We start from the raw sequence: 23561 nt of genomic DNA, 5'->3' as shown, positions 1-23561 counted from the left end.
TGATGTGGAAGACTTCTGCCTGAGGTCCTGGAAAAGCCACTGCCAGTCAGAGTAGACAATACTTACCTCAATAGACCAGCAATCTGATCCCACAGAAGAAGGAGAGGAGGAGGAGATTGGATTTATACCCCACCCTTCACTACCCAAAGGAGTCTCAGTGCGGCTTACAAACTCCTTTCCCTTCCCCTCCCCACAACAGACACCCTGTGAGCAATGCTCCCTCTAAACTGTGAAGTGTTGTGAGCAAATATTCTACTTTGTGAGCTGCTGGCATTAAAGCGAGCGTTGGGCTACTGCATAAATTAGTTTGCTCTGGAGCCATCCTTCCTGAGCTAAGACAAAAAAGTGTGAGCCGGAGACTAGAAAACTGTGAGCTAGCTCACACTAACTCAGCTTAGAGGGAACACTGCATGTGAGGTAGGTGGGGCTGAGCGAGCTCTGATGGAAACTGCTCTTTTTCAAGAACAGCTGTGCCAGAACTATGGCTTGCCCAAGGTCATCCAGCAGGTGCAAGTGGAGGAGTGGGGAATCAAACCCGGTTCTCCCAGATTAGAATCCACGCACTTAACCACTACACCAAACTGGCTCTATGTGTATTCCTAGGAACACACTCTATGTGTGTATAAGGCAGTTCCATGCATGTTCCTAGGAACATGGCCAAGCCGCTCACTTTTAGTCTAACCAAGGACAAAGAGTTCTCTCAGCTCCACCTACCTCACAGGGTGTCTGTTATGGGGAGGGGAAGGGGAAGGAGTTTGTAAGCCACTCTGAGCAGGGCTTTTTTTGTAGAAAAGGCCCAGCAGGAACTCATTAGCATAATAGGCCACACCCATGACAGCACAGCTCATTAGCATATTAGGCCACACCCCGTGTTACCAGAAGTGTGGTCATCCAGCCACACCCACCTTTTGCTTCTTATTCTGTTTACCTTGTTTGTTGTCAAAACCCAGGGCTTTTTTTGTAGCAGGAACTCCTTTGCATGTTAGGCCACACACCCCTAATGTAGCCAATCCTAATGAGTTTCTGCTGTTGGGTGTGGCCTATTATGCTAATGAGTTCCTGCTGGGCGTGGCCAACTTGGGAGCTAGCCGAAACTCCGTTCCTGTGCGTTCCTGCCCAAAAATAGCCCTGGCTCTGAGATTCGGAGTGAAGGGCGGGGTATAAATCCAGTCTCTTCTCCTCCTCTCTTCTTCTTCCACCCAACTTTTGAGGATTGCTGTGCTGAGGCTCAATGGAGCAGGGGGAGAGCAAGGTTGTAAGCCAGTTCGGCTCCCCCACTGGGAAGAACAGCGGAGTCTTAAATATCACAATGGAGAAAAGGAGGAGCATTGCTTGTGTAGAAGCAACAGGATCTGGCCTCTGCAGACTATGCAGACTTCTTGCCAGCCACAAACTGGTTAACCGCCGCACAGCAAGCCATGGGCCAGAATCCCAGGACACACAATGTTCCCCTCTGCCCTTTACCTCAATTTAAGGATTAGAAGAGAAAACAAACACGGCATGCTTAACCACACAAGGATGGAGCGAGCAGCCGGAGCTGGAAACTTCTGAAGGCATCAAGATGACGGATGTGTGAAGGTTACGAAAAGCACAAGTGTGCCAAAGATTGTTCCAGGCCACTGTGCGTTTGCCCCTCCGAGCGTCCAACAAGACCCAAAGAATGTTGCTTTTTTGAAACAGGAACCAAAAGAAAAAGCCCAAAGCGAGTAATGAATGCAATAGAAAGCTCACTGGCTAAGCTTCCGGAGCTGTTTTCATAGGTCTGCCGAAAACCAGAAAGTGAGCCAGAGGCCCTGGGGTGCATGTAAGAATCTGGGAGCAAGGAGGGAAGGGTGCAGAAGGAGGGTCCTCCAAAGAAAGCTTCTCAAGGTCTGCCCTGCGAGGATAGCTCTTTTTAAAGTGGAGAGTCTGCTGAGGTTGGAAGCGAGGACCTTTCAAGTGGCAGAATTCTTTCCCTGCCACATGAAGAGAGAGAAGAAGAGAAGAGATAGTATTTATATCCCACCCGTCAGTATCCGAAGGACCCTCAGAGCGGCTTACAATCTCCTTTCCCTTCTTCTCCCCAGAGCAGACACCGTGTGAGGGAGGTGGGGCTGAGAGAGCTCTGAGAGAACTCCTTTTTCCATAACAGCTCTGAGAGAACTGTGACTGACCCAAGGTCACCCAGCTGTTGCATGTGGGGGAGTGGAGAAATCAAACCGGGTTCTCCCGCGCTCCTAACCACTATAGCAAACTGCCTTGAGTAGGGGGAGGGCAGGTGAAGAAATGTGGTGGCATCCCTGAGCAGTTGAGCATAAAAGGGGAGATGGCACCCAAAGTGTTACGTTGGCTCAGATATGTTTTTGGAATGGATAAGCAAAGCAGAACTCCTTTTTCCATAACAGCTCTGAGAGAACGGAACTCATTAGCATAATAGGCCACAACCAACAGCAGAAACTCATTAGCATAATAGGCCACACCCCTGACAGCACAGCTCATTAGCATATTAGGCCACACCCCACATGTTACCAGAAGTGTGGTCATCCAGACACACCCACCTTTCGCTACTTATTCTGTTTACCTTGTTTGTTGTCAAAACCCAGGGCTTTTTTGTAGCAGGAACTCCTTTGTATGTTAGGCCACACACCCCTAATGTAGCCAATCCTAATGAATTTCTGCTGTTGGGTGTGGCCTATTATGCTAATGAGTTCCTGCTGGGCGTGGCCAACTCGGGAGCCAGCCGGAACTCCGTTCCTGTGCGTTCCTGCCCAAAAATAGCCTTGATGCTAGGCATTATAAGTAGGGAGAACTGTGTGTATGCATATGTGGAGTAGATCACAGTGGCAATACATTCATTGGAATGTATTGTAGATCCTGTTATAGATCCTATGTACTTAGGGCTCTTTCCTTGATTATTTTTCTGGAACTCCTGATCTTTCAGGATAAACTGTATTCACATGAATTTGTGATTGTGTAGGCTCCAGTGTTCCCTCTAAGCTGAGTTAGTGTGAACTAGCTCACAGTTCTTTAGCCTTCAGCTCACGCATTTATGTCTTAGCTCAAGAAGGATGGCTCCAGAGCAAACTAATTTATGCAGTAGCCAAATGGCTCGCTCAAAACTTTAATGCCAGTAGCTCCCAAAGTAGAATTTTTGCTCACAAGATTCCACAGCTTAGAGGGAGCATTGGGGCTCTCTATGTACATTCCTGTGAATGAACTTCTTCCCACGTAGGAAGTTTGAAAAGAGCTCAAGAAGAGATCAGAGATAAGAAAATGTCACACACAGCTTTTTTTCTAGAATCTTCTGTTTGGAATGGCTGCTTCACAGTAAGACCAGCCCTATAGATTATAGATGAGGCCAGAAACCAACTTATTTGAAAGATTCTGTAAATACTCGGATAAGAGGCATGTGATATATCTTAAAAGCCTTGTTTCTGGAAGTTAGCTTAGGCTGGCAAGAGAAATTCCCATGATTAGATAAAACCGCGTCCTTGGGTTTTAAGTCAGTTCAGTTCTATTGATGTCAGTGGAGATAAATTTAAGGGCACTGTCTTAAATAGTTCCCGAAGCAGAGTTTCAGTCTGCAATCCATATTCCACCTACTCCCAGAAAAGAAAAATCAGTTTCGTGTAAGTTTTCCAGAAACTGAAATCAAAACTGGTGATACTTATCAGGAAGATGTTTTCCACATTTTCTCTCCACCTCCCACCATTTAAAAAACAAAACAAAACATGTGGTTACCTACAACCATTTCCCATTAGCCTAAAGGAGCATCCACCATGAACTACTCCTTACATAATTCAAAATAGTCCAGTGCTTAGTTCTCGTGGCCCTGGGAAATGCTGATCACCACTTTGGGGCCAGGAAGCAATTTTTTCCCAGGCCGGTTTGGCTGGATATCCTGGAGGTTTTTTGTCATCTTCTGGGCGTGGAACAGGGGTCACTGTGGCTGCGTGTGAGGGGGAGGTATTTGTGAATTTCCTGCATTGTGCCGGGGGTTGGACTAGATGACCCTGGAGGTCCCCTTCCAACTGTATGGTTCTATGAAAAGCACTTTTCACAGCTGCCTGAATATTACCTAAAATAACCAGGAGTCCTTGGGTGTGGTTTGGGATCACATCCAGAGGAATGAACAAACTCCCAAAGTATTTAGAATGGGAACCAAATGCCACTTGATAATTGTTGTGCACCTGTTACCTTGTGTGACTTGCGACCAGCGAGATGGCACTGAAGGAAGCTCTAACTTGGAGATCTCAGCACAAGGGAAGGGGGAAAGGCTGTCCTGGCAGTCTAAAAATGTATCTGTTGGTAGACTGAGTAAAACTTTGGTGATAAATTTTAATCGGTAGGGCTGAAATGGAAGAGCCGGTTTGGCTGTGGTGTGCTACGATCCAAAGTGCTTTGAGCTCTTCTTCTTCTATCATCATCATCATCATCATCATCATCATCATCATCATCATCATCATCATCATCATCATCATCATCATCTATTTTTACTAATCTTTCTGCCCATATCTGAAATGGACAAAAATAATTAATTCTGGAAACTTCTTTGCCTGGTTGCTTGGAATCTGTCTTTACTCATCATAGGTGATAATGTTATTTGCAGTTTTGAAACTTGCTAAAGAGGTTTCCTGCCTCCAGGATAAAAGATAACCAACATGCTTATAAGGGCACCTTCTTAGAAGAACTGGAACAGATACGGAAAACAACTAGAGGAGTGATCAAAATGAGTAGCTGTGTTAGTCTGTCTGTAGCAGCAGAAAAGAGCAAGAGTCCAGGAGCACCTTAAAGACCAACAAAATTTGTGGCAGGGGAGGAGCTTTCATGAGTCACTGCTCACTAGGCATCCCAAGTCCCCCCGGGGGGCGGGGAAACCCCCACCCCAGAGGCCCGTTCCCCGGCGCCGCCGGATCGGGCCCCGGGGGGAACTCCTCCCCGACGTGCGCGTAACCCGGAAGTGACCATAGAGTTTTCCCTTGTATGGACGTGGCCCCGCCCCCAGCGTGCCCGGCGTCATAACGTCACTTCCTGGTGACGTGTGTGTGTGCGCGCGCACGCACTCCGGGATCCACCCAGGAGTCCCCCGCCGCCAAGGTAAGTTCCACTTGGCAACCCTACTGCTCACTCCTTCAGATACAACCATGGGGATTTCTCTTGCCAGCCTAACCACAAAACCAAGATACAGCCTTCTGGTTTCCATTGCAGATTGCATGTAGTTTGCTTACAGGGTTTTGGTATATAGATTGTTTCGGGAGGGCAGCCATGTGGGTCTGCCGTAGAAGACCTTGATCCAAGGACAGTACTACCTCAGAGATCAAGAGGTTCAGAGTGTAAATTTTCAAGAGTCAAAACTCCCTTTGTCAGAGATATATAGATCATAGTCCTGTGGGTTTGGTAAGACAGCGGAGCAAATGCTAGATGCAGATTGGGCCTCAGTCTCCTTCGGATTTCTTGGTTGCACTCTCCCTTTTGCTTGACAATGGAGCCAAGGAATAGACACTCTTGAATGATTTAAATTTCCTTAACGTCAACCTTAAAATTGTAATTCCCCAGTAGTCATTACTTTATTTTGCCTCCTGGAAATTCTCCCCTTGGTTAAGGAGCAGCAGAAGCCATGGGTGGCTTTCTTTTTTCTATCCAACCCCCCCCCCTTAACCAGCCCAGGTCCTATAATTGCTTCTTTCAGCCAGGGTTGGTGGGTGAAACGGGTTACAATACTGATAGTGCCAAGCAGTCTTCCATCACTGGGTAGTTTGGAAGTAACAGAAGAGGCTGGACGAATATTTGTGAGAGGCTGAGACGAATATTTGTCAGAGATGCTTCGGGCTGGTCCTGCATTGGGCACGGGGTTGGACTAGATGGCCTGTATGGCCCCTCCCAACTCTATGATTCTACGATTCCATACTGCATCGCATGCATCCTGTTGGGGGAACTAATATCCAATTAAAAACTCCATGTAACTGGTCGTGTTGCCCTGACCTGTTAGCCCGATCTCACTAGTTCTCGAAAGCTAAACAGAGTCAGGCCTGGTCTGTACGTGGATGGGAGACCTCCAAGGAAGTCCAGGGTCAGTACACAGAGGCAGACCATGGCAAACCACCTGTTTGCTTCTTGCCTGGAAAATCCTATGGGGTTTTGCCATAAGTCGGCAGCAGCTTGATGATATTTTTCCACCACCGCCAACTGTCGGGTTGGAGAACGGCTTTTCTGCTTCTCCCACATTAAGCAGACTGCTGCCAAACGTTCAGAGTATATGACTTTACCTTGCCTGTGATTGAAGACGCCTGTTTGTCTCAGATAATTGATTAATCCGCCAGGAGTGTAGCTGTCGCTTTTTGGGTTGTGATCTTGTCGTTTCTTATAAGCCAAGGCACAGAGGGATTGTGGATCTGAGAGGGTTTTTTTAAAAAGCCGGGGGGGGGGGTATTGCAGGGAGGCAACCCTCCCCCCTCCCTATTTGGCTCCTGAACACATTTATTATGACCGTGAAATGAGCTGGGTGCATCACCCAGGGCTATAGTGAACACCATTTTAAAACGAGTTCTCCGGGTAACGTAACTGCTGCGCCAAGGAAAACGGAATTCCGCGACATGCACAAGTACTTAAAACTGAGCACTTTTATCTCTTTTAATAACATTTCCCCCCCTGATGAGCTTTGACTCTCAGAAGTATATCCCTCTAAAGTCTTGTTGGTCTGTAGGGTGCTACCAAACCCGAATCTAGCTGTGCTCCTGCAGACCAACACGGCTACGCTCCGAAGCGCATTTCCCCCTTGCAGTCTTCAGCTGTGTAGCATAACTCAGTGGTAAGGTGGGGCGAGAAAGTATGCAGGCCACCGAAGCACTGCCCCGACCCAACCTACGTAGTTGGAATGTTTGCACACGTTCCGCAGGGACGTGGCCTCACGCCACAGGGAAGCTGCTGCCGTGCCACTTGGTGTGCCGGTGTCTGGCTGGGACACTTGACAAGCGTGCAGGGGTCAAAGCAGGTGAAGAGTTTTATAAACCGAAGTATCTGCTCACCAACTTCCTGGTGTTTGTTTTGCAAGGTCTTTAAAGAATCTGGACGATTAAAGAAAAGTCCACTGTTTTTTTAAAAAACTGCTTTAATCAAACTGGGATTACTTACAAGCTTATCAGGGCAAGGAGGAGATCAGAAACGACAGACATACTTTCATGAAAGACATCTCACCCGCAGTTGCAGGAGAGTGACATGCATGTTGCAGACCTAATTCTCGCTAACAAGACAAGTAAGTCCGTAGCTGGGCTTGTTCTCTCAAGGGCAGTTCTCAGAAGAGCTCTCTCAGCCCCACCTACCTCACAGGGTGTCTGTTGTGGGGAGGGGAAGGGAAAGGGATGGTAAACCACTCTGAGACTCCTTCGGGTAGTGAAGGGCAGGGTATGAATCCAATCACCGCCTCCTCCTCAAAAAGGACATTCTCGGTGATGCCACTAAAGCTACGGAATTCCCTCCCCAGGGACACTAGTCTGTCTCCCCTCAACCATGGTCTTCTGCCAGTGGGTGAAAACGTCTTTTGTTTTGTTTGGCATTCCCTGACTGGCGTTCTTGCCCGTTTATGCTGTCATGTCTTTTTAACGGTTCACTGCCTTGAGGGGCCTAACTGGGTGGAAAGATAGACTAAAAATGTTATAAAAAAATAAGATTAGCTAGAACGCTCCCCAATACCTTGTTTTCTCTTGGGATAGGAAGGGACTGGCTTTGCCTATATCCATGAGGGTGCATTCCACCAGGTGAATTCCCACCTGCAATTTGGCTCAAGTGGTTAAGATGCTGAACTGCAGGCTGTGGAAGTAGTTCAGCAGTTCAAGACCCGCGTGTGCCGCATGACTGAGTGAGCTCCCGTCTCTAGTTCCAGCTCCTGCCAACCTAGCCGTTCGAAAGCAAGAAATTGCAAGTAGATAAATAGGTACCACTTCGGTGGGAAGGTAACAGCGTTCAGTGCGCCTTGGTGTTTAGTCATGCCGGCCACATGACCACGGAAACATCTTCGGACAGCGCTGGCTCTTCAGCTTGGAAATGGAGATGAGCACCGCAACCCTAGAGTCGGACTAGGGAAACCTTTACCTTTTTACTCCAGACACAATTTGATCACCTCTTCTGCTGTTTCTGTTAAGTAGGTTTTGGTTCAAGCCCAACCAGCCTGGCCAGTGTCCCACATAAACTCAGTAAATGCCTTGTATTTATTTACTCTTTGGGAAAATATCTGTGCCTATAACATGGCATTGCAATACACTGGGACTCTCAGATGTTTCCCTGCTTTGATTTTCAGCATGCAAATAGTGCTTGGGGAGGGGAGGGCGATATTGTCATGTTTCCCGCCTTCCCCAAACATTAATGAATGAGAATCTTCAGCCTTTAAGAACCCCGTCTGTGATTTCTCGTTTCTATTCTAACCATGTAAGTGAGGTCAGAGCCATGTTCCACTGACTTAAATGCCTTCTTGCCCCAACTCATGCTAGATAGTTCAGGCTTATTTCTCCTCCCAAGAGCGACTCCAGCCAACCAGAGATCACATACTGTTATGATGCTGTGCTACTATATTAGCCATTCATATTTGGCTATGTGCTGACACCCTGAGATTTGAGTGAAGCCAAGCTAGAGCACAGCTAAAGCATCCTCTTCACATGTGTGACCCTAGCCAGTCAAGGATCACAGGATGATCATACAAGAGTGCCTGTTGATACTGATGAAAATGTTTGCAGAACTCTTCCCACCCCCATTAGGTTAATCCCCTGCTACAGGCACACATGGGCTCCCTTGGTAGACAGGTCAGCGTAGGAAGGAGTCCCTGAGAGCCAGTTTGGTGTAGTGATTAAGTGTGCGGACTCTAATCTGGGAGAACCGGGTTTGATTCCCCACTCCTCCACTTGCACCTGCTGATGTGACCTTGGGTCAGTCACAAGCTCTGGCACAGCTGTCCTTGAAAAAGAGCAGTTTGTGTCAGAGCTCTCTCAGCCCCACCCACCTCACAGGGTGTCTGTTGTGGGGAGGGGAAAGGAAAGGAGTTTGTAAGCCGCTCTGAGACTCCAAGAGAAGGGCGGGGTATAAATCCAATCTCTTCTTCTTCTTGAAGACAGAAAGCTTGAAAACCACTGATATACCCAAAGAGTGATTGACACATGGAATTCACTGCCACAGAAGGTGGCGGCGGCTGCTGCAAGCATGGACAGCTTCAAGAGGGAATTAGATAAACATATGGAGCAGAGGTGGCTCAAGTGGTTAAGACGCTGAACTGCAGGCTGTGGAAGGTCGGTAGTTCAGCAGTTCGAGACCCGAGTGTGCCGCATGACGGAGTGAGCTCCCGTCTCTAGTTCCAGCTCCTGCCAACCTAGCAGTTCGAAAGCAAGAAATTGCAAGTAGATAAATAGGTACCAGTTCAGTGGGAAGGTAACAGCGTTCCCTGCATCTTGGTGTTTAGTCATGCCGGCCACATGACCACGGAAATGTCTTCGGACAGCACTGGCTCTTCGGCTTTGAAACGGAGATGAGCACCGCAACCCTAGAGTCGGATTTGACTGGCTTTTGAGCAAGGGAACCTTTACCTTTACTTTACTTTATGGAGCAGAGGTCCATCAGTGGCTATTAGCCACAAGGTATAGATAGAAACTCTCGGTGTGGGGCAAGTGATGCACTGTATTCTTGGTCCTTTGGGGGGGGGGGGACAGGGGAAGGGCTTATAGTGTCCTGGCCCCACTGGTGGACCTCCGAATGGCACCTGGTATTTTTGGTCACTGTGTGACAGAGTTTCGGACTGGATGGGCCATTGGCCTGATCCAACATTGGCTTCTCTTATGTTCTTATGTACCCAATCAGCTGTCCTGCTATAGCATTGTGGTTATGCTATCTTCTTGCCCCAATGCTTGCAAGTTTGAGACCTTCCCTCACCTCAAGGCCTCCACTCCTGTCTCTCTCATCTTTCCCCTTCCACTTGGCCTTATGAGCCTTTCCTAGACCGTCCAGCCACAAGTGTGTCCCGAGAGGGGCCTTTCCTGGCTCCTCCATGGCATCGTCATTGTTGGTGTTAAGGTAACCTGCTGTGGTTCTCTGGTCCTCTCTCCAGCAGCTGGGCCCAAAGTCTTTAACGCCGTGCATTGAAGCTTCACCTCCCGTTCTTTGTGCCCCGTTCCCCAGCAGTTCAGGCTTCTAGCCTAGAAACTGCAGTCTCACTTCCCTCTCTCGCATCTCCTGCGTTTGTTCGGTTCATACGGCGCCCTTTGTGGAATTTTCGTGTGCCTTGGCGAACGTTCAGATCGGATAGACTCACAAGCCTGCATTGTAGTCCGCGTTGGGATCAGGAGGAGATTAGAAATGAAAATGTTGCCGCTTGTTTCTTTTTTGTTTTCCTCTTTAAATAATCCTCGCAAGTATTGCCTCCTTTCTGGCAATTAGGGTCAAAGGTATAATACAACCCAATTTCCTGCTGCGTGGGAAGCAAGCGGCAGCCTCCTGTGCCTGCGGCTGTCTGCGCTAATCAACTGCCGCCCTGGAAATTACCTTGATTTTCACTGAGCACCATTGATGATCAACACAACTTTTTTAAAAAGAAATTGACACTGTAGATTTGGTGTGGCGTCATTCTGGAACTGGAGCTGCTTGAGCCAATAGAGAGGAACTTGTTTTGCATTCAGTACTCAAAAAAGGGGCCACGGTGGCTCAGGGGTTATGACGCTAAGTTGCAGACCGGAAGGTCTGTAGCTCGGCAGGTCGAGACCCGAGTGTGCCGCATGACGGAGTGAGCTCCCGTCTCTGGCCCCAGCTCCTGCCAACCTAGCAGTTCAAAAGCAAGAAATTGCAAGTAGATAAATAGGTACCGCTTCGGTGGGAAGGTGACAGCATTCTGTGCACCTCGGCGTTTAGTCATGCCGGCCACATGACCACAGAGAAGTCTTTGGACAGTGCTGGCTCTTTGGCTTGGAAACGGAGATGAGCACCACCCCTTATAGTCAGATTTGACCGGCTTTTGAGCAAGGGAAACCTTTTTTACGCAATAAAGCATCCTTTTTCTGTACACGAATCAAGATTTTTTTTAAAAGTGTATGTATTCAAAAGGCAAGGAAAAGACATTGAAATAGTGCCAGAATATATTGTCCCTTTGTCAGAAACCCAGCCCTGACCTGGATGGCCCAGGCTAGCCCGATCTTGCCAGGTCTCAGAAACTAACTGGCCTTGGATGGGAGACCTCCAAGGAATACCGGGGTCACTACGCAGAGGCAGGCAATGGCAAACCACCTCTGAACGTCTCTTGCCTTGAAAACCTTCCAGCTCGGCTGCAACTTAACAACACTTTACATATACACAAACTCGTTCCTTTTAAACATTAGAAAATACAGGCCAAATCTCTTTAATAAGAAGTTTTAAAACATTTCTATCACATATATAGGATATATATTTTGCCATTCCTCTACGGAGCTCTGGGTGGCATAAATGATTGGGGGGGGGCTGTGGCTCACTGACAGAGCATCTGCTTGGCATGCAGAAGGTCCCAGGTTCAATTCCCAGCATCTCCAGTTAAAAGGATCAGGTAGGAGGTGATGTGAAAGACCTCAGCCTGAGACTCTGAAGAGAAGAAGAAGAATAGATTGGATTGATACCCCGCCCTTCACTCGGAGTCTCAGAGCGGCTTACAAACTGCTTTTCCTTTCCCTCCCCACAACAGACACCCTGGTGAGGTAGGTAGGGCTGAGAGAGCTCTTTTGAGGACTGCTCTTGAGAGAACAGCTCTGAAAGAACTCTTGACTGACCCAAGGTCACACCAGCAGGTGCAAGCGGAGGAGTGGGGAATCAAACCCGGTTCTCCCAGGTTAGAGTCCGCGCATTTAACCACTACACCGGAGAGCCACTGCCGGTCTGAGCAGACAATACTGACTTTGATGGACCGAGGGTCTGATTCAGGATAAGGCAGCTTCATGTGTGGTCTCCCTCCCCTCTTCATTTTATTCTTACGAAAACTCTGTGGGATGGGCCTGGAGGTGGCTGGCCTAAAGTGAGTTTCTCAACACAGTGGGGGATTGGAACTCAGATCTCCCATATTTTAGTCCAGCATGCTAACCACCAATGTTCCCTCTAAGCTGTGGAGTCTTGTGAGCAAAAATCCTACTTTGTGAGCTACAGGCATTAAAGTTGTGAGCCAGCCATTTGGCGACTGCACAAATCAGTTTGCTTTGAGGCCATCCTTCCTGAGCTAAGGCAAAAATCTGTGAGCCGGAGGCTAAAAAACTATGAGCTAGCTCACACCAACTCAGCTTAGAGGGAACACTGCTAACCACTGCTCTAAACTACCAATTTGTAGGTGGTCTTGGGGTACAGTGTATTAGAAATCTCCAACTACTGCTATAGAACCAAAAAGCACTTTGTTCAGATTCTGCAGAGCGGCTGCCCACTGAAAAATCCAGCCGCTGATAATAGACAATTTGTTTACCAAACAAGGATTGTAATTGAAATGGTCTTTTTTGCGTTAATGAAAATACAGAATGGCTTTCCAAAATAGAACAGGTGCTCTAATTCAATTATCTGAGAACATCACAGGTTTGGGGTTGTTTTTTTTTTTTTTTAATCTCTTTTAAACCGCTCGGTGAAACCTGGAAAGGACAGCAGAGTAAAACTGGCCTTCCTTTACCAGAACCCATAGATGTGCTTCTAGGTGAGAGAGCCAGTTTTGTGTAGCGGTTAAGAGCGGCGGACTCTAATCTGGAGAACCGGGTTCGATTCCCCACTCCTCCACTTGAAGCCAGCTGGGTGACCTTGGGTCAGTCACAGTTCTCTCAGCCCCAAAAATAAACCTAAAGGTAAAGGTTCCCTTGCTCAAAAGCCAGTCGAATCCGACTCTAGGGTTGCGGTGCTCATCTCCGTTTCAAAGCCGAAGAGCCGGTGCTGTCCGAAGACGTTTCCATGGTCATGTGGCCGGCATGACTAAACACCAAGGCTCACGGAACGCTGTTACCTTTCCACCGAAGCGGTACCTATTTACCTACTTGCAATTTCTTGCTTTCGAACTGCTAGGTTGGCAGGAGCTGGAACTGGAGACGGGAGCTCACTCTGTCTTGCGGCACACTCGGGGCTCGAACTGCTGAACTACTGACCTTCCACAGCCTGCAGTTCAGCGCCTTAACCACTTGAGCCACCGCAGCTCAATATACCTAGCTTGCCACCAAAAGAGCTAGAGTTTCAGGCTCCAAGCCAATCTTCGGCTCTCCTGGCTATCCTACACCCCCTGCCATACGATTGTTGTTCTTATTACTTCTAGCTGGTGGCCGCCATCTCCTGGTACCTTCCTTTGCTGCTATTTCACAGGGAGTCTGTTCTTTTCCAGGTGCTGGGGGAGAACGAGAAGCACTGGAAGCCTGTCCTGGTTGTCCTGACTGAGAAGGACCTTTTGATGTATGAGAACATGCCCCGGATCAAGGAGGCCTGGTTCAGCCCTCTGCATTCCTATCCTCTGCTGGCCACCAGGTACCTTTCCACGTCCTTAGTGGACACTTCCTCGGCTGCTGAGGGCAACGGAGCCCAGAGATTGCATCTGTATATAACAGCTCGTGGCCGCGACTGTTTAAGGGCCGGCCATCAGGATATGCTGAGGTGGGGTAGCTGTGGGGGCCCAGGGCTTCTGACGGGGCCCACCTTCACCGCTCCACTGCCTGCAGTGCCACCACCCCCTGGGGTGGTGGCAGTGCACGCATGCCACCCATTGGTCTTCCCTTCCCCCATCTGCTTACGAGTGCTCCACCACCCGTGTTCCCTGCCATATGCACTGCCCAGCATTGCTGGGGAAGGATGTGCAGATCCTAGAATCACAGAGTTGGAAGGGGCCGTGCAGGCCATCTAGTCCAACCTGCTGCTCCATGCAGGGTCAGCCTAGAACATCCCTGACAAGTGCTTAAAGACCGCCAGCGAAGGGGAGCTCACCACCTCCCTAGGCAGCTGATGGTGCAGGATACTGGTGCTTTTAGGAGTCAGAGGAATGGTGCTCCCAGCCACGCGCCGCCTGGTGCCAGTGAGGAATGGCCGTGTGAGCAGCAGCTGTAAGCACAGGTGGAGGGAGGGCTTTGTGAGTAGGTAAAGGAAGGACATACAGGTGGGTGGCGGGAAGAGAGGTGCAAACAAGGGGACCCAGTGGTGGGCAGAGGACGGGGGGGGGGCTGGGGCCTGCCTGGTTCACACATTCAGGTAGAATAAGACAAAGTAATTTTACAAAGGTAGACTGGGCTGGCCCACTTCAGGCTGCTTGTGGTGGATCCTGGCTTTGAATGTTCCTGACAGTTAAAAACTCCATGCAAATAAAAAAAAAACAGCATGGCAGTGAGAAAGGGGTCTTACCTTCTCTGCTTGCTCGCTCTATTTTTTTTTATTTTAATTGCTGACGAGTATTCCAAAATGTGATCCTCCCCCGTGTTTCCCGTGAAGTGGCGCCTGGCCTCTTCGTTCCCCTGTAAGGTTGCCAGACTCCAGGTGGACTTAAGGACCAATATCCAGACTACAGAGATCAATTCCCCTGGAGAAAATGGTAACGGTAAAATAGTAAAGGTAAAGGTTCCCTTGCTTGAAAGCCAGTCGAGTCCGACTCTAGGGTTGCGGTGCTCATCTCCGTTTCAAAGCCGAAGAGCCAGCGCTGTCCGAAGACGTTTCCGTGGTCATGTGGCCAGCATGACTAAACACCAAGGCACACGGAACGCTGTTACCTTCCCACCGAAGTGGTACCTATTTACCTACTTGCAATTTCTTGCTTTCGAACTGCTAGGTTGGCAGGAGCTGGAACTGGAGACGGGAGCTCACTCCGTCATGCGGCACACATGGGTCTCAAACTGCTGAACTACTGACCTTCCACAGCCTGCAGTTCAGTGTCTTAACCACTTGAGCCACCGCAGCTCCAATAATTATGTTAGTCAAGTTAAAAACATTAAATATTAAGAGACATACAAAAATATATATGTTTGTTGCAAAATGAATAAAAAAACAGATATTGGCCCTGTTGATAGTCTCAATTAAGAATCAAATTGTACAGTGACAACCAAAAATGACCATTATCAACCCTGACCCATGTGCGTTTCGGCCCACTGGCCTTCCTCAGTGGTCAATCAAATGATATCACAGAATGGCTCCTGACATTACAATCCAACAGTCTTTGCTTATAAACGTTGACGATGATTGTCTGTGACCAACGGCACGGATATTTATCAGAGGCCACATTCTCGATAGTTTGCTGCCATGGTCAGGTGCATTTTCCTATAGTAATGGTTCAATTGAGTACCTTTCTCACTTAGTCAGAAAAATTCGATGCAACCAGGACAGAGGTCATTTCGGGGGGGAACGCGGGGGAACGCAGTTCCCCCGGGTGAGGTACGGGGGGCGGGGCACATGACGAAGCCCCGCCCCCTGCTTCCGGCCCTCATTCAGCCAGGAGGAGGCAGAAGAGGGAGGGTAAGTTTCTTCCTCCCTGCCTCTCCCCACCCCTGCCTGCCTGGGGCCAGGGAGGGCCTTTGCGGGGCTTCCTTGCACTCCCGCCGGCCTTGCAGGTCCACCGCTGGGCCCCTCATGGGGCTCGGCAGTGGAGCTGCAAGGCCGGCAGCCGGGACCGTTGGGGGTGGGGTGTGTGGCCTTATGACACATTTCCGGTGATGTCAGGGGGTGTGGCATATGCTAATGAGTTATGCTAATGAGTTCCCCTAGCTCTTTTTCTACGAAATGACCCCTGAACCAGGAGCCAACAGTGATGTAATAGTGGACTTTCAAGCCTCACCTGAAGGCTGGCAATGCTAATTTTAACACAGGGATGCATTAAAAGATGTGGCTGTCCTCACTTGCCATTTTACAGCCTGTTTGAGGACCTCATTCGTTGGCTGGGCCTCAGCACAGCCTTTACTTTCCAAGAGTGCCGTGACCCTGAGTGTTACCCTGACCTTCAAAAGCATTCCTAATACTGGATCCTCCTGTATGGTTCTCGTTTTATCTGAAAGGTTCCGCTTCACCCAGAGACGCTTGTCTGTCATCAGGAAGCGATTTCTCCTGGGGGAGGGGGAGGGAACACTGGAAGACTGTCAGAGGGAGAAACAGAAGAACAGAGTCAGAGCGGGATGGGACAGGAAAGGGAGTTTACCCAGCGCCACAAAGAGCTGATTTGTTGAGTGCCCTTCAAAAATAATTGGCTCGCTTCTTAGTCCTCTCTCCACTGGGGACCCAAAGCAGCTAACACTGAAGGAAGGAAACACAACAGAGGCAAACAGAAGTATAGCTCAATGCCAGGCAGGTCTTATCTTCCACCTTCCAGCTCCAGGGTATGACCCTCCCCCCAGGCTAAGAGCCACAAGGCAAGAGACCCTTGACTCTTTAGCTTGCGCCCGAGGCCTTGTGCCTCCGGGCACGCCCTAGGCCTCAAGTACCTTTGAGCAAAGAAGAGAACAAACTCCGCAAGATGTTATGCAGTTGCCGCTGTCCACACGGCTGACAGGATCTTCCGCAGTACCTCCCCTGAGGTAACTTGACTTTTAGCTCATCTTCTTGGAATACTGAATAGAGATGTGAAGGCCCGGGAAAAAAACGGAAAAATTCAGGGGGGAAATGTTTTTTCCCCGTTTTTTTCCTGAAGCCGTTTTTTGTTTTTTTCCGAAAAACTGGAAAAATTGAAAAAAGGAAAAAAATTGATTATGGAACGTTTTATTTTAACATGATGAATAAAATATTTTAAGACAAGATGTTCAAATATTTTCCAAATCATTTCTAATATATATGGTATCAGATTGATCTAATTTCTGTGCACTGAGGACAAGCAAGTCCTAGGTTACAAACTGAACTCTCCAATGCAAGAACAAGATGCATTTCTTCCTTTAGGAGGTGCTATTGTCACGAGAAAAGAAAAAGGTTTCAGTTTTGTTTTTGCATGTGGGCGGGTATTCTGTTTGTAATAACTGTTTGGATACACTATATTTTTAATATGCTAGTTGTGATAATTTCATGCCAAGTAAAAATGTCCGTAGTCATATTTTATGTTCCTAAAGTAACAGAATGACTTTCAATCTAGAAAAGACAAAAGAAGTGCTAATGTAGCAATTTTTTTCAATTTTTCCGAAAATTTCCGCTTCAAAATTTCCGGAAATTTTACATCTCTAATACTGAAGAGACATATGAAATTCTGAGCCGTGGTGGTTCAGAAGGCAGGACGCCGTCCCCTCCTTCAGTTTCCCACACAGCTGTGCAGTTTGCTGGGAGGCCTTTAGCTGGTCACTCTCTCGGCCTGAACGACCTCACAGAGCTGTTGTAAGGGGGGGGGGGAGTTGCTAATCACATACACTGGCTTGAGCAGGGGAAGGATGAGAAAATAACTTATCTGTTTAAATTTATTTAAAAGATTTTAATGCCACCTTTCCACCTAACCAGGGATTCCTAAGGCGGCGCACATTGGAACTTTAAAGCATTTGAACAATTAAAAACTATTCAAATGATAAAATTGAAACACAAAAAGCAATACCAATACCAGAATCGGGAAAGAGGGCCAATAGTGGTTATTGGGGGTAGGCCAAATGTAACAAAGAAGGCTTCACCTAGAAGATTCTGGGCTTTAGAGATCAATAATGTTGCATGGGTCAAGCTACCTCAAATAAAATATGAACAAAATATTTATTATACTGTTAGGCTTCCCAAGTCCCCCCGCCCCAGAGGCCCATTCCCCGCCGCCGGCAGATCAGGCCCCGGGGGGAACCCCACCCCGACGTGCACATCACCCGGAAGTGACGCGACCATGCCGGGCACGCTGGGGGCGGGGCCACGGTCATCCGAGGGAAAACTCTATGGTTTTCCCTCGGATGGTCGTGGCCCCGCCCCCAGCGTGCCCGGCGTCCTAACGTCACTTCTGGCGCGCGCACTAGTCGCTGGACGGGAGTCCCCCGTCGCGGCGATTTTTCAACTTGGCAACCCTATATACGGTATATAAAATGGCAAAGATTAAAAGCAAAAGGTCTGCATGACTATCAGACTGCATAGAATATCAACATGAGCTTTACCTAAGCTGTAGTGATTTCACATACACAGTTTTTGAATATCTCAAATGACCAACAAGACCGTACGTGTATCGGCCTCTCGGGCCTTCCTTAGTGGTCAATAATACATAGTTTTTCAACCAGACACACATTCAGAAGTTAATATATAAATCCAGACCAGAAGTTGCTTTCTCATCTGTCGTGTGGTTGCTGAAAGTTTATAAAGCAGGCCATGGATCCTTCCTCATGGCAACTGCACTCACGCAGCAAAATCTTCAACGATATAACAATCTGGTATAAAATTTCCAGTGTCTCTGGATGTGTCTGTCATCGAGAGATCAATACCAGCACCTCGAATTGAGCCTGGGAGCAAATTGGAAGCCAGTGTAGATGGAGCAAGAAAACTGGAGTGACATGATCCCTGTGACCTACTCCAGTCAATACTCTGGCCGCAGCTTTCTGTACCAGCTGCAGCTTTTGAACAGTCTTCAAGGGTGGCCCTACATAAAACGGATTGGTGGTGGTGGAAAGTGCCATCAAGTCACAGCTGACGTATGGCGACCCCGTAGGGTTTTCAAGGCAAGAGCCGTACAGAAGTGGTTTGCCATTGCCTGCCCCCTGCTTAACTTCTGAGATCGGACAAGATTGGGGCTTTAGAGCACATTGCAGCAGTCTAATCTAGATGTTACCAGGGCATGTACCACAGTGGCTTAACTTAATTAAAAATGACTTCTCTAACACTACCCAGTGAGAACCACTTCACTATATGCGGTACTATGGGTACATTGAGGGTCGGTGGGTGTGGACTGCACCAGTAGTCTATCTAATCCAGCCAACCAGATACCCCTGGAGGGCCTACAAGCAAGGGCACAGGGGCCAAACTCCACCTTTCTGTTCTCCCACGACAAGCCAGTATTCAGAGGCACACACCGTCTTCGAAAATGGAGGCTCCATTTAGCCGTGGTGGCTACAAGCCTTGGATGGCCCTATTCTCCACGAGCGTGCCCAATCACCTGAGTTAACATGCAAACCGCTGGCTCCAAACACACATCAGAATTCATCTCTGACCTCCAGCCAATTGCGATGTCGTGCTGTGTGGGTGCCTGCCCCATTTATCTGGAGGTGCGTGTCACCTCCTTTGTGTTTTTCACAGTAAACACCCGAAGGCGCCCCTGCAATGCTGCGTAAAACACGAAAGCGGTTCTTGTGTTCACCAGATCTGACCCAATGCTGCACTTTTGCACTATGCCAGGGGTGGGCAAACTTGCTTCCCCCCCCCATTTTTTTATTATCAGGATATCACATCATTCCAACATTATAACTTACTTAATACTTTTATACCCTTTTCCCTGCTCCCTCCCCCCACTTTACTATTGGCTTCCCGCAGTGCTCCCACCTCCCTTCCTTATTCTAGATTTTCTAAATTTCTTTTTCTTATCCCACTTCTAAACTTAATCTTACTCGGTAACATTCACATAAACTGTTATTTCTATGTATCAACCATTTTGGAATTTTTACATTCTTAATAATTGTCAAAACCATATAAAGTGTTCCTCACGTCCCAATACTTTCCCAAATATTTCTTAAAGTCCTTCCAATCTTCAAAGAATTCTTCTGCTTCTTGATTATTAAGTTTTCTAGTCAATTTATCCATTTCAACCATAAAAAGTAACTTTTTAATCCATTCCCAAATCTCAGGAGTCTTTTCTTGCTTCCAACATTGAGCATATGTTATTCTAGCTGTTGTGATCAGGTACCACATCAAAGTCCTCTTTTTTATGGGGTGGCCAAACTTGCTTGATGTAAGAGCCACATAGAATAAATGCCAGATGTTTGAGAGCCGCAAGACCCGAACAGATATTACACGTTTTACTGGTAAATATGCAAATTTGCTTTTATTAACATTAAACGAGACTGCCAAAAATAATAACACAAGCGGTAAAAGCAGGTACTGATCATGATATGTATTTGTCCAATGATACTTGTTTGCGAATGACATTTAGCTTCCCCGGCCGCCCTGCCGGGAGCCGCACAATAGGTGTGAAAGAGCCATGCGCGGCTCCCAAGCCAGAGTTTGGCCACCCCTGTACTACACCAACGCTTAGATCAAGATCTACAGAAATCTGTGATATCTTACTATTTGCATAGGGCCAAGTCCCTCACCAAAGCTCTGGACAAGCCGCATTGCAGCACAATTTAAGATAGGCGCACCCTGTTGCCTGTTGAATGACAAATACAACACAGACCGGTCATATGAGGTTTCGAGGACTTGCCAGGCTTTCACCCCCCCCCCACACACACCAGGTGTCTGAGGACCCTTGCTCATGTTACTGACGAAAGCCAGCCGGGCACAGGGCGATAACTGCCGGGCTGTCACTCGGCAAAGCATTTCTCGCATAGCAGGAGGGGGACGGATGGGGAGATGTGGGGACTGAGCGGTAGCGTTGAGTAACCTTCCACCACACACACACACACACAGAGGATTCCTGGGCTGTGACGAAGTAGCACAAGGGTTCTTGAGTGTGAAGGGAGCAGGGGAGAAAAGTCTGGAAGCTGTTAATGGCCTCAGAGCCGGTTTTTGCAAGGGTGTGTGGCGGGAGCTCCCCGGTGCCTCGCGCCAGTTTGGGTAGGCAGGCCAGGAGGGTTATCCGAGGACAACGAGCTGGGAATAACAAGCTCCCGAAACTGTGGCTGTCAAGCCACAGACACTTACCTGTTTGCATCAGAGAGAGAGCTGAGCAAGATAGGGAGAGCGTGCGCACACTCTGGACAATGTGCTCATCTCTTCCGTGTGCACCAACGCCTCCTTTAAGGGATTTTTCCTGCAGAGAGAAATCGTGGCAGAATCCGACAGCAACAGGACCATTTAGTAGTTGCGTATTGGAACTTCCCAGGATGGAGCTCCCAGTTTCTCCGCAGGGTTCAGAAGGCCTTCCCATAGAGTCTGTGTTGGCTTTTGAGAGGGAACCCTCCCGTCTACCCAGAATTCCTCGGGAGCATCTGCTTTGCACGCAGGAGGCCCCAGCCTTAATCCATGGCATCTCCTGCTAAGATCTCAGGCAGCAGGTGATGGGACAGACCTTTCTCTGCTTGAGCCCTGGAAAGCTCCTGCCCGTCAGAAGAGGCAGTACTTGAGCTAGAAGGAACAAGTGCCTGAACCTGTAAGGCAGGGTTCCCTCTAAGCTGAGTTAGTGTGAGCTAGCTCAACAGTTTTTTAGCCTTCGGACCACACATCTTTGTCTTCGCTCAGGAAGGAGGGCTCCAGAGACGACTAATTTATGGAGCAGCCAAATCGCTCGCTCACAACTTTAATGCCAGTAGCTCACAAAGTAGAATTTGTGCTCACAAGACTCCACAGCTTAGAGGGAGCATTGGTTATGAGCAGTGTTCCCTCTAAGCTGAGTTAGTGTGAGGTAGCTCACAGTTTTTCAGCCTCCGGCTCACACATTTTTTGTCTTAGCTCAGGAAGGAGGGCTCCAGAGACGACTAATTTATGGAGCAGCCAAATCGCTCGCTCACAACTTTAATGCCAGTAGCTCACAAAGTAGAATTTTTGCTCACAAGACCCCACAGCTTAGCGGGAGCATTGGTTATGAGGCAGAGGCAGGCAATGGCAAACCACCTCTGAAACGCCTCTTGCCTTTAAAAACAAGTCTAGCTTGCCAACTAGTGGTGCATAACACTAAAAGAGCTAGAACTTCTGGCTGCCAGACAAGATGGTTAGACAGTGGTATCAATGCAGCGAACATGAAGTTGAGCAAACTCCGGAGGACGACGGAGGACAGAAGGGCCTGGCGTGATGTGGTCCATGGGGTCGCGAAGAGTCAGACTCGACTGTGTGACTGAACAACAACGACAAATCACTTCCTCACAACTTTAATGCCAGTAGCTCACAAAGTAGAATTTTTGCACACAAGACTCCACAGCTTAGAGGGAGCATTGGTTCTGACCTCCCTTTCCTCTCTCCTCTTGAACGAAATGCTGTTTATCTGCATCCTAGATGGTGTCTTGATAATGCAGTAGGGTTACGTGAACACCGTTGGGTAAGGATGTCAAGGGTTTGGTTTGGTTTCACTTCTGCATGTGCCGTGGAATTGTGTGGTCACTTGGGTGAGGTTGGCATGTCTGGATGGGTTTAGCTCTTTCCAGCTGTGTCACTAAACTGCAATTCCGTCAGTTTTAGTGCAGGCCAAAGCCAGCCATTTTAAATCATAATAATTCACCCGTCTGATTGAATGAAAAGGTTTTTTTAATCGGGGGGGGGGATATAAAATCTTGGGTTTTTTTTGTTTTTGTCTAAAGTTCAAATCAGTTAATCCTAAAAGAAATCGACTCTTCCTGTTCCCTGGAAGGCCAGATAATGAAACTGAAGCTCAAATACTTTGGCCACCCAATGAGAAGGGAGCACTCACTGGAGAGGACCCTGATGCTGGGAAAGATTGAAGGTCAAAGAAGACAGGGACAGCAAAGGATGAGATGGTTAGACAGTGTCATAGATGCAACGAACATGAAGCTGAGCAAACTTCAGAGGACGGCGGAAGACAGGAGGGCCTGGCGTGATCTGGTCCATGGGGTCGCAAAGAGTCGGACTCGACTGTGCGACTGAACAACATAAAAGTTCTTTGCATTTTTTGGGGCCAGAAATGTTCGCAATGTACTAGAAAGGCTAGGGTGCTAGATGGCAAGCACGTTTCATGAACATATTTCGGATCTCTGGGGAGCTGAAGAACATGCAGTCCACAAATATCTGCGTATTTTTAGCATCCTGACCAAAAGTGAAGATTGTTTCTGATGAGTGGCTCTCCTGCGCCCTCTGCTGTCATACACAGGTTATAGTAGGCACGCTTGAGTCTGTCTAAAGGGGCACTAGGTAGCCCAATCTTGTCAGATCTCAGCAGTCAAGCAGGGTCGGCCCTGGCTAGTATTTGGATGGGAGACCTTCAAGGGATACCAGAGTCACTATACAGAGGCAGGCAGTGGAAAACCACCTCTGAACGCCTCTTCCCTTGAAAACCCTACGAGGTCCGGTCACCATAAATCGGCCGAAACTGGATGGCCCTTTTCACCATCACCCGAGGGACACGCCTGTCCTTTTTCACTCCACCCCAACAGATCTCTGTACTGCAGTCGTTGCTCAGCGACCTTCGAACAGTGTTGTTTTCACTGAATGAAGGGGGGGGGGGAATCAACCCTACACAGATGCTTGTGGTTTTCTGTAAAGCTGTTAAACCCATGTGCAAGCACTCATTGTTGCTGTTTCTCCATTCTCTGAATGCAAAAGACAACGTTCTTTTCATTGAATTGGCAAGTTTGAGTCATGACGGAAACATAATCCCAGATGCCTCTTATAAATACGGGGGGACCCTGTAGAGAAGGTAGAGCCCTCCATTCCCGACAGCTTATTATTTACAGGGAAAAAATTAGGAAAAGGAGCCCCAGCCAAGAAGCTTGACGGCTGCCTTCCATTTGATCTTTTGCATTGCTTTGTGGTGGGGATTAAAGCGTCTGGAAGACTTGGTTGCCCTTTAAGGAAAGCGTCCTAAATTCGACAAAGTTCTGCCGTTAAAACCATAGCCGAGTCATGGTTTAGAG

General features: G+C 48.2%; 1 protein-coding gene across 1 annotated transcript in view; it reads left to right on the top strand.

Moving 5' to 3' along the window:
- Positions 1-23561, top strand: part of SNTB1 (syntrophin beta 1) — a 160412-nt gene that overhangs the window by 127038 nt on the left and 9813 nt on the right. Inside the window, exon 3 of the mRNA XM_015412026.1 lies at positions 13294-13452. Within this exon, the coding sequence (XP_015267512.1) occupies positions 13294-13452 (159 nt within the window). The remainder of the gene's footprint in view (positions 1-13293; positions 13453-23561) is intronic.

The sequence above is a fragment of the Gekko japonicus genome, unplaced genomic scaffold, assembly GCF_001447785.1.
Source record: "Gekko japonicus isolate JY-2015 unplaced genomic scaffold, Gekko_japonicus_V1.1 scaffold906, whole genome shotgun sequence".
In the NCBI taxonomy this organism is placed as follows: Eukaryota; Metazoa; Chordata; class Lepidosauria; order Squamata; family Gekkonidae; genus Gekko; species Gekko japonicus.
Note: the sequence above shows the minus strand (reverse complement) of the source record. Positions and strands in the feature narration are given on the sequence as shown.